This window comes from Orbicella faveolata, unplaced genomic scaffold, assembly GCF_042242905.1.
Source record: "Orbicella faveolata isolate gen_17 unplaced genomic scaffold, um_ofav_v1 contig_35, whole genome shotgun sequence".
NCBI classification, from domain to species: domain Eukaryota; kingdom Metazoa; phylum Cnidaria; class Anthozoa; order Scleractinia; family Merulinidae; genus Orbicella; species Orbicella faveolata.
In genome coordinates this window covers 25,675,927-25,687,500 of record NW_028301564.1, presented here as the reverse complement: position 1 = coordinate 25,687,500, position 11,574 = coordinate 25,675,927, and the positions used below count along the sequence as shown (strand labels likewise).

At 38.3% G+C, this 11,574-nt stretch overlaps 1 protein-coding gene across 4 annotated transcripts in view; it reads left to right on the top strand.

Moving 5' to 3' along the window:
* The window catches only part of LOC110049178 (uncharacterized), a 65,559-nt gene extending 54,757 nt beyond the window's left edge, over window positions 1-10,802 (top strand). For all 4 annotated transcript variants that reach the window (XM_089272570.1, XM_089272569.1, XM_089272568.1 and 1 more), the window contains 3 exons: window positions 4,816-4,859; window positions 6,631-7,882; window positions 9,443-10,802. In XM_089272570.1, coding sequence (XP_089128696.1) covers window positions 4,816-4,859; window positions 6,631-7,882; window positions 9,443-9,744 — 1,598 coding nt within the window. In that variant the 3' untranslated portion in view covers window positions 9,745-10,802. The remainder of the gene's footprint in view (window positions 1-4,815; window positions 4,860-6,630; window positions 7,883-9,442) is intronic.
* Window positions 10,803-11,574: the final 772 nt, after the last annotated feature.

Below are 11,574 nucleotides of genomic sequence, written 5' to 3'. Positions count from 1 at the left end.
AAAACTCCAGCAATTAATAATGGTAACAGGACTGAGTGGAGTCCAGTTCGGTCTGTAATCATACGAGTGATAACAAAATCAGACGACCGCACAGCGAGAGTCTGATTTGTTCATCAGGAGTATCATTACAGACTCAATTGGACGACACGACGTCCTGTTACCAATTAATCATAACCATTACAATTTCCCACAAAAGTAAAAGTTTCATTCGAAGAGAGCTTTTAATAGTCATTTTTTAAAATCATAATTAAAAATATGGAGAAAAGCTTGCAAAATGGCTGTTAAGTTTCTTTCAATATGGTCACCGGAGACTAAACCTCCACAATTTTACAAAGCCAGTCTCTTGAATTAGTTGCTATAGTGATTGTAATCAATGTTGTGATTGGTGTACTTAGTGGAGAGGACGTAAAATGACGGGCTCATGTAACTGTCGGATTACAGGTGTCCGATTACAGCCAACTCTCCGATTACACTGTCCGATTACAACTTTGCAGATTAATAAGAGCGAAATACAGCAGTTTATGTACCAATCACATTTGAGGAGATTGTAACTGTTATGATTAATGATGGTAATTGAACTCGCACTGCGCGCTCGTTCGATAGTGAAATTACGCGTAAGACTTCAGACCAAAACTGCACGACAATGACACAATTCGTGCTATTTGAAAATTCTTCAATCTGTACACGACTCGTGCAATTTCGGACGTTTCCATATTTCGTAAAAGTGAAAATATCGAGGTGACGCATAGATATAAATGAGTGAAAAACGTAATTAACATTTTTGTATGTTCAGTAGAAATAACTTAGCGAGGAGTCTTCTTGCACGTTCGAGGATGCTTAGTATTCTTTGATTATCAGCATTTCGTAAATGAGACACTCAAATTGTTTCGGCCCTTTTCTAGTACCTAAAAGTTGTGAATTAAATTTGGTTTTGACGGATAGCTTTAATACTGTACTCTAAGAGTTACAAGGTGTGGGCCTCAAAAGCCTTTTTCGGTCTCAGAAGACTGAAAAAAGCTAAATCTGAATAGAATTAAGTTATTACTTTCTAAAGAAACTATTGGTCTGTGTCGACGGACAAGTAAAAACTTGATCAACCGCCAAAGCATGTATTAGCTTTTCGAGTATTAGCTTTGTCAGAGCTTCGTACAGAGTTTTTTTTTACGGTTTTCTTGTTTTATTTCCCGTAACATTAAATGATTTACTCTGTCGTAGCTGATTCAAACAAACATTCTCACGTTTGTCCTTTCCGAAAACGGTTCGTTGTACATCTCATTCAACAAAGTTGGATTCGATAATCGCGAGGGTGACATATGGTAACTAGCCCACTCTGGTCATGGATGTACTAGTTCTCAGTGAAACACTAGCACTGTCGAATGGGAAAAAATATTACTATTAATTAGAGTTTCCTTTCGGTTCTAATGTTCTTTTAAAACTCTCCGAATCTTTTAGTTCTGAAAGAGTAAGTAAATCTGAAGCCATTTTATTTTCTTTCGATGAACGTTTCATAGCGCACCGAAGTAAAATAAAAATATATAAATAACATTATGTAAGTGTTTAAGTGCCACTAAAACGAAATTTCCCTACTCTCTTTTATTATCCCGATCTATAGTTTCAAACGTGCTTAAAGTAATGGTGAACTTTATTTCTGTCAAATCCTAACGGAAAGTGCTTTTTTTAGCTGTTGAGATCGACTTTTTGGAGCAAAACTGTGTCCGGGCTCTGGAACCGAGTTTAAGGACCTTGTGACGTCACTGGTTGTATTCACGCAAGAAGCGCTATGGATTCTCTCTTGTTTTCACTTGATTTATTCAAGTTTATTCTTCATATTGTCGATACCTACTAGATTTCTACCTTGTAATTTCTGTCCAGCGTTGACAGGAAATACACATCATAAACGTTGGAGGGCGCCAGAGAGTGTAGATTCACCAAAATAAATGATACAGATTAGAACAGCTCAGTACACTTTTCGAACATCTTGAGTACTCGATTGGAGATTTCGAAGACGAGTGTGGCAACTTTTATATCACGTCCTGAAGCCTAAACACGATATTTCGTCGTCTGTTTTCAGCCTGGTTCTGAAATTTGGATTCTCACGTTTATCCAAGGTCTATTAACAAGGTTCGAATATATCCTCGGCAACTTTACCGCATGGAAAGCCGTAAGCACATCAGCCATCCGCACAATCACGAAGTTATTAACGGTCCACAAGCTTTGAGTCGAGTACTTCTTTGCACACAGAGGGCATCTTTTTATGATACTAATAAGTGAGAGTTCTTGTGGTAGACAAAATGTATCTTTGAAAATTGTGATCCGCAGCAGGGTTTGCTTTATCGCTGCATACGTATCAGTGTAAACAAAGCGGGAATTTCGCTTCTCTTTTACACGTATCTCCCAATTGCAATATTTCACGGCCGATGGATTACTTTGAGTTCTTTACCACATAATTATGTCTATGATCTTCTTTTAATAGTATCCAAGTTCAAAACAATTCGTTAAAACGTCACTAGTTGCGTTCGACGAAGTGGAACGCAAACCTAATTTTGACCTGTGGCTTTTCAGAGTTGGTCTTCCTGTGCACGGTTCTAGGCTGAAAAAAACCACATTCCTGTAAGGACACCAAAATGGCCACCCCGCTTGATTTTTGCAGGGGCATGTCACGGCCAGTAAACTGGTACCGTTTAATGCTAAGACGTGATAAGACATGTGGGGAACATGTGAGTATGTGAGCAGGCCATGTGAGCTCGTCTTTCCGATGGATCTTTTTTTGACTTCTTTCCATTCAGTCGCCGTACGCCTCGCTATTATGTGCTCTCAGCGTTAGATTTTGGCGAATTTAAACACTTCGACGGCAGCATTTATCGCAATCTGAGGGAATTGTCCTTGTTTATTAACTCGACTTGGCTTTGGGATGATAAACCGTGGGAACAGCTACATTTTGATTGCATTTGTTGATTAGTTCCAGTCGCGACAGATAGCTCAGTCTTTATCCGGTCGAAATATTATTGTTTGGAATCGGTGGAAAAGTACTCTGAAGGCAAGCAAGATCCATAAGACTACTTTATTCATCAGGGGAAGTACTCGAATTAGTCGCGAAACGAGCACGCGACTGCAAATGCTACCTTAGAATAATGTACGTAATTTAAATATTCTATGAAACTTGAGAGACTACAGAAACTGGCAGCGTCACGCAACGTACAAACAAATCATGACCTCTTCACTAGCATGGACTTTGACACTATGCATATCTGACTGTAAAACCTCGGTTGCTGCTGAAAAATGTTGATTTTAGCAATAGACAAAGGTTGAAAGTCAGCTAGTGAAATCATTTATTTACGATATATAATTATATATATTAAAGTGAGAGCGTCGAACGCACTCTCATAATCTCTGATTACTACTAGTTTACACTCCTTTCGAAGGTTTATTAAACAGAATTTGAACTAATTTGCATATATGACCTTTCGCCGCCGACATTGTCAGGCTTTCTCTCGTTTCCTGAAAACATACCTGTAGGGTCATGGCGGCTTAGTTTACCTTTATAGTTCGCTCCCTCATATAAAAGAAGAGGGTTTCTTAAATTGTTGCTGTTGTGATAACTTGTAGGATGTAGCAGATACAACTGGACTGAAGGTCATTGTGGCACAATCTCGTCCGCTGTGAAACTCACAAAGTGTCCGGTTTCCTCGAAGCGAAGCGACTTGAAAACTCGAAGCGTTGTTGCTGCGATTCGTGCAGCAGCAGTCCGAATAATATTTTCAAAAGCCGCTTTCTCTTGTTTTCATGTCTTTTTTACTTTATGAGTGTAGATATTGTTTAATTGAGTGCTGGCCATTTCACCAAGAGTCCCGGATCATTTTGCGATCTAAGAACTCCCACTCGTTTGCTTGCTTACATAAAATATCCTGCAAATATCCAATTAAATAGACTGGAAAGCCCCAGGATCGACTCTCCACCTCTTCATGTCTAAGGCTACTGTTATTATCTGCTTTACAGCTCTGAGATGTCCTTAAGATGTTTTTTGGGGGGCTTCGAACAGTAATCTCTTCTCCCATAATCACTCTAAATTTTCAGCGCGGCATGAGAGTAATACAACCAGTGACGTCACTAGGCTGTTTTGGCCGCGTCAAAATGGCAGCCAATTTTGGGCTTAACCAGCCAACTTCGAACGGCTCAAAAAGCAGTTTTCGCTTACCGAATGCGAAAAAAAGTTTGCAGTGTTTCCAAGTTAGGTTGAAACTTTATTACTAAGCAAAAATCTCACATACAAAAATTTCGTTTCAGTAGCACTTTAAGTGTATTTAGCACTGTTGTGCTAATTTGTAAGACTTAAATAAATAAATAAATAAATAAATAAATGAATGAATAAATAAATAAATAAATAAATAAAAAATCACTTGATAAAAAATAAATAAACAAATACTGCAAATAGAAGATAAACTATTAAGAATCCCGACTGGTGGGAGGCTTACCAGCTGACTATTTACACAACGCGGTGGAAGAGTTGAACTGCGGACCACCGGAAACCAATCCAGATAGTAGCAGGGTGCAGGATTTGAACTAGGGACCTCCAGATTTCTAATCCAGAGCCTTCGCCGCCAAAGTAGCCGTGTCTCCAGATTGTTATACGTCACACAATTTCTTTCACTCACTCACTCAATCCCGAATTGCCCAGTGGCACATTCCCGCTATTTTATTGGCGGAATTCAGTTATGGAAATCCACTCTGAGTTAGTATAATTATTGTTTCTATTATCAATGTTTCTAGGATAGCATCATTTCATAATATGATTCTGAATTCCTTCTTCTGCATTAGTTCCAGAGAAAGAAAACAAATCGCTTTGCCTGTCTCCTATAAAGGTAAGTGTATAAATACATGTAGATATCTCTTTTCAGAAGGCAAGATTTTGAACAGTTTAAATATATTATTATGAATGGTGAAAAGCAGCTTGAAATTAAGAGAAAACCTCATTTTGTCTCCTTGAAATCAGTTTTATATTATAGTCCGCTGCAGGAAAACGGTCATAGTGACAAGTTACACATGTTAATGCAAATCTAAGGAAAAAAACTGGACAATATTTACTTTGACTTGGGAGTTTATTAGAAAAAGTACGGGGAAAGGCCAATTAAATAGTAAAGACTGGACGATCGGATCTAAGAAGATAATATCGTCGGATCAAAGATCTTGTTCTTAGTCTCGATAAGCTGTTCATTTTTAACATGGTATTGGCCTTCTCTTTCTGCGGGACAGGTTTTAGTAAATGGCCGGTTTGAACCCAGAAATATCAATAGTTCGTATTGTATGATCGTCCATGTGAGGGTAGATGAACTGTTGTTGGTGACTGACGTTTCGACAGCCTGAGCGGAAGTCGTCTCCAGAGTCAAGTGAATAGTGTTAGCCAGTCGATTATGTTATAAGTCTAGTCCGTTGAAAGTGATTAGTCAGTTTAGCCGTGATGGCATTGCCTTTAAGACTCGTGTAAAATTCGTCAACAGTCGTTGGTCTGTTCGAGTCAGTTTCGATCCGTGTATTGTTAGTCAAATAAAGTCGGTCTGTTTGAGTTCCGTTTTGTCTTTTGTCCTGAATAAGTCCTTTTAGGTGCCGTTAGTTGTTGCCTTTAAAAAAATATAATTTGTAATGTTTTTGCGATTTACCCTAGATGAAACATACCGATTTTTTTATCCTTGTATATTCTACTTGCCATACACTAAAGTATTCGCTTTTCATATCACCTGGTTCGCGCAAAATTCATGTTTCACCGATTTTCGATTTTTATTCTTTATCTTTCCATGGAAATATCGATTGCCTTAAGAAATATATATTACACCAAACTTTAACCCATTTCCAAATACTGGAATAATTTTTATATCGCTCCGATCAGGGAAAACTGTTTAAAGCTTATTGATGCTTTAAAATGCTTGGTATGGCCCAGAAAATGTATCGAGACACCTTAAAAAGCACCAAAACAGTGAATCACAGAACAAAAAAGCACAATTAAAATTTAGTTTCTTCGTAGAAAATCGGCCTCCAAAAGACCAAATGTTTTACCCAACTTGATCGTATTTGCCAACAAAGAGATTAATTAAAGAATCTGACCAACTAACCTGGTAATGGAACTTCCGTAGTTTTTCATCTTCATATATCTTGATGTTAGTTACAAGAAGTGATGCTGGTTCACAATAATATCTAGCTTATTTTCGCACGGAAAGAATTAACTTCCGTAAGCCCAAGCTCTTACCAATTTATTTGCCTTCAAAAAGCTTCGAACAGCCCAAAGTGTTGATTTTGTTATCTTCAGAATAGAAGGAAAGTGCAGGAAATGTGATAAACATAAACTGAAATAGACCTCGCCGAGGTTGGCGTCAGCGGCTAAAATAAAACACACAACTTGAGTAGTCTGGGTATTTGATTGGGGCAGTACAATCCAGGACATGATATCATATCACTTTCTTCGCGGTATGAAATTTTCTTAAGACTTTATCACACTGATATTTCTCACGCTTAATAAGTTCTGATCGGTTTGCTTTCATCATTAATTTATTTGCTGTTTGTGATTGGCTCTTTGATTTCTTAGGTTCTGATTAGGACTTGATTCTATGGACATGCTAACTAAATCGTTTTCATTGACAGGTGACAGACTTTGACATTGGGGCAAAGGTTCTTTGCAAACCTGAACAGATCCATTGGAATAATACAGTGGGAAAGAGACCGAAATGTTTTGACTGTCCGGACTGTCTCCCAGGGACAGAGCCCTCAGTCCCGTGTGGGAGCTCAGTAAACGACTGGCCAGACATTCACTGTGTTTCGTGCAAACTTGGCAAAACGTATTCTGACAAATATGACACATCGCATTGCAAGGCATGTACAATATGTTCTAAAGGAAGAGCAGTTAAAAATAGCTGCACCTTAACTACAGATACTAAATGTGACAGCAAATGTGGGCCCGGATTTTATACTGTTCGTTTGATATCTGGCTGTTTCCCTTGCACGCAATGTTGCGACGATGGAAAGGATGAGCTTGCAGTGGAATGTGCGAATAACAAGAAGAAGTGTAAAGTGCGACCTGCGCCATGCACCCGTGTTGAGACAACGCCTTCGAAGCCAACCAACCGTAATTACAGCTCTTCTAAGCCAACCAAGCGTAATTACAGCACTTCTAATACCTCAACAACAGTTCAGACAGCAGGTGACAGAACAACAATGACGGTAAATGAAGAAGAGAACTCGTTGTTCGGAGAACTCAGCATCTCGATCACGCCAACTTCGGCTTTCGATGACGGAGTGCTAAAAGACGGGAGAGTCGAGTCTGGAAAGCAAGATGGAATAAGTATAGTTGTGATCCTCTTGATCATAGTTACAGCATTATGTGTGGTTTTGTCCATCTCAGTGATCGTAAAAAGATTCATACCAGTAAGATATATGCTACGATCTTCCATGGGGCAGGATTCAAATAATGAAGGCTGTAACATTTCCCAAGGAGGAACAATACCTCTTCCCCATTCATCGGCGCGGCCTAGTCAGGATTCTGTAACACCTTTGCTTAATCGATCAGAGTCACCTCAGCCGAATGGATCTGCAACACCTCAGCATATGGTATCTACTTCACTACACACCAATGAAGCTGTATCATCTCAGGGGAATGAATCTGAATCGCCCGAGCCCAATAAATCTACCACAGCTCATTCCAGTGATTCTTTATCGCCTCAGGCAAGAGAATATGAACCACCCCAACCCAATATATCTAGATCTGTCTCGCCTCAGCCTAGTGAATCTGTATCATCTCAACCCGATGGATCTGCATCAACTCACCCCAATCAATCAGCAGCAGCAGCAGCCGCCCAGTCCAATCGACCTGCTCAAGAACAAGTCAAATCGAATCCAGGTGAGCTATTGTCGATAAAAAGCCAGCATGGCTATTAAAGATTATATAATAACCCAAGTTATTCTCGCATTTTGATTGGTTCTCGCCTATGATCTATTAGAGGACAGACGCACGATTGACGTCATCATTACAAAGTTTTTCCCTCTGTGTTTTAAAATGGCGGAAAGTTTTGTGAATTTAGATAATTTAGATAATTTAGATACGTGACTGGGCAAAAGATAAGGTACAAAAAAGTCGGGCATTAAAAAGAAACGAGAAGCATAGTCTAGCAGGAAGGAGAAAGATAAAGCCGTTTCTTTTTTAGAAAATGACTCAGAAAAAATACTCGGCAGTCGAGCGAGACTAAACCAAACACAAAATTGGTTTTGGTAAGCGGCGAACCATGGCTTTATTTCGAATTTAACAAACCCAATAAATTATTAATTAATTAACCCAATAATACTTGACTTTTCAGCATGTTCTTTAAAGTGCCTATGAAATACAAAATAATTGCTGCTTATTTGAAAGGCCTTTCAAAGTTAAGAAGAATGACGTTTTCCTTTTTCGAATATCTTTTTTTCGTTTACATATTTACATTTTTGTATTATGCAAATGAGGAAAGTGATGACGTCATAGGTGGTTCCACTAAAACAGCACAACACTCAATCGAGTATAACTCTAGAAATATTAAGGCACTGTTCTTTAAACTTGGCATCAGAAATGTACATCACAAACGAAACATAATGAAACCCGTCGTGCCGTTGCCATGACAACAGTTATGCCGCTGGTTCTGTTTCAATTAAGACTAAAATTCCCGGATTTTATCTTAAACAAGGATCATCCACTCCCGCCAATGTAATGGGAAGTGTTAAGACAATATAAGAACCATGCGTGTTCCGAGCAAGACCCTCTGTCCCATTTTTAAAGGTTGCAAATAGGGAAATTTGTTTTTTCACAGAAAGAGACTGAAGCCAAGAGTGTTGCCATGGCAACAACATAGTAGGTGTCATTCTGTTTCTTTTGTGATGTACATTGCTGGTGCCAAGTTTGAAGAACACTGCTTTAACATTTATAGAGTTATTCAAAAGGTGATCATCACCTTCATTATCGCCCTTACCTTCACCCTCAACGGTCACCAACAAACACCGTCACCACCAACCTGACCATCATCAACAATAACACTATTAAATTACCGTTACTTCCATCTCAGGTGGTACAACCTTTGAAGCATTTTCCAGTGTTTGAACGGATGTGTAAAGACCTTAACAGCAAAAGGCCTGGTGACTGGCCTTTTGCTGTGCGTATTTTAATACCGAAAGGCATTGATAATTGCATTAAAGGCATTTGAACGATTGGTTTCGCATGAGGATTTCATCCAAGTTTAGTTATCTGGTGTGCAGAAATACAATCTATAAGTATTTTAAAGCGAGATTAACTGCTGTGAAACTTACCTTAAGACATTAAGCACAGTAAGCTGCACTGTGTAATTTGTAGACGCCATTTTTTCACGGAATCTAATGAGATTTGTTTGGGCAAGATAGTATTACTCGTCAAACGCGTTTGTTTGTTTGTTCTTGATAGATTCTAAACCATTAAGTAGCTTACTGGAGAAGGAATCTGACCTGCAAAAGATCTGTGAGTGTTTGGATACACACATGGCAGGGGTTGGTCACTACCGAGCAATTGCTCTGTACTATGGATGTAGACATTGCCAGATAGTCTCGGTCTTCGAAAAGCACTGGGGAGGACCATCCAGAGCCTTAATAGAATCCCTTAAAGCTAAGAAACCAGAACTTACAGTGGCAGAGTTTGCCTCTGTGGTGAGAAAAGAGGCTAACAGGAACGACGTCGTTAAACTGCTAGAAGAATACAACTTAAAATAGAACATAAATCTCCTTGTATAAAATGAATTTGTAGAGTCATTTTAGATGCTTAAAATACTTTTATAGGAAATGTAAAGGTGCAAATAACATCACGTTGTATGTCGATAAGTCCAAGATGAGGTCTTCAGTACAGGAGGAGATAGTCAGTGGTGAGAAGTGATCTGAACGGATTAGTTGACGCTAAACGTTAGAGGGAAAGAAATTTCTGAATGCAGGTCCAGTGTCACAAAGAGGAGAAACTCTAGACTGCACTGACTCCGAGGATGGCCTTCCTAAATTCCTCAGTTTAGCCATACACATTCTATCTTCAAGTCGGCAGAATCTTGAGGGTATCTGACAGAAAAGGCTCGCTGTTATTATATCATTCGTAACATAGCCCTACTGAGACTGTTATTTTTTCGTTATTAAAAACATTTCTTTTGGAATTCTTTTATTGATTTATTTTATTTTTTATAGAGCTATTTTTGTTCAATTTGTATTTAAGTGTGAATCGAAAGGAAGTCTCTCTAAAACAAACATGTGAAAAAAAAAAACAAAAAAAAAACTGAAAGACAAACAACATAAACAGAAAACTGGACCGAAAAGTTACCAAAGAAACACGGTACATGTTTTCTATTTCTTTAAGAGCAGCGTACTGTAAGAAGATGTATGTACTGTGTTGTGAGGAACAAGCATTGTATTGTAATTAATTTACTGTAATTAACTAATGTAAAGGTAAGATAAGCAGTGTCAATAAAAAATCGATGGCTAACTTGACTGATCTTTTACTTAGGACCGTCAATCAGTTAGTGGACTCGGGCTGGGCCCTTGTAATTAAACTATCACATGATAGAAATTTTGAGCTCATAATCTAATTGTTAAATAGGCAAGCGAAAAAGTGTAAATATATATATACTGTATCGATAAACTGTTATTGCGTTTTCCCCTTGTGACTGACGCACCATGTAACTCTGAAACATAGAAATCGAAAAAAAAAGGACACGATTCTGAATCAGTAATTGCCCATCTTGCTATAACTGTTCTTCCGGTAAAATAAATCGCTTTATGGCAATAAGAGATCGACGGTAAACAAAGTGTCTACGGCTGATAATTTTGGGGCATAAATAGAGATAAAAACGCATAGGAAACTGTCCAATTACAATTCAGTTGTAATCTATTAATTTGTCATGTTCCTTATTCAAACGTCATTATTATTTTTTAAAAAAAGGAAAAGTGACGAAATTTCTTGTTATTGATTTAATAATAATACACTTGAAAAAAATTACTCGATTCTGATTGGCTAAGAGCGTGCAGTTCAAGGGTAACACCAGTGCAAAAAGTGTAACACCAGCGGAAATTACGAGATCACCAGAACCCTTCCGAACGGTAAACGAATATCAGCCAAACAGCCAAACAGTCAAATATTTTCGAACACCCTCAGTTCAACAATCACCCGAACCCTTCCGAAGATTACCGAACATCACCCGTAAATTACCGAAAATTTTCCAACATTATCTGACGTTTTCCGAATAGTTTCAATCATTAGTGTACAGCAAAGACCCTAATTAGTCTATTTTCGAGTGTGTTATGATCAAGTAATCATATGACTATTCCCGTGCAATAAATAAGCACTTGTGAATTTTTCGAATTCTACAATCTGCACTCACCCTATGAGCCCTTGCAATTTAGCCTTTCAAAGATTTACTCGTGCTTATTCATTCCAAATTGCGTCGAAATCATGTGATTATCTGATGCATATGTTTAGCCCTGGGGTTTAGCCACGACAATGGACAAAGATTATCTTCCCTTCTTTTTTAATTGTAATTATTTGTGGAACATTTTTGTTTAACG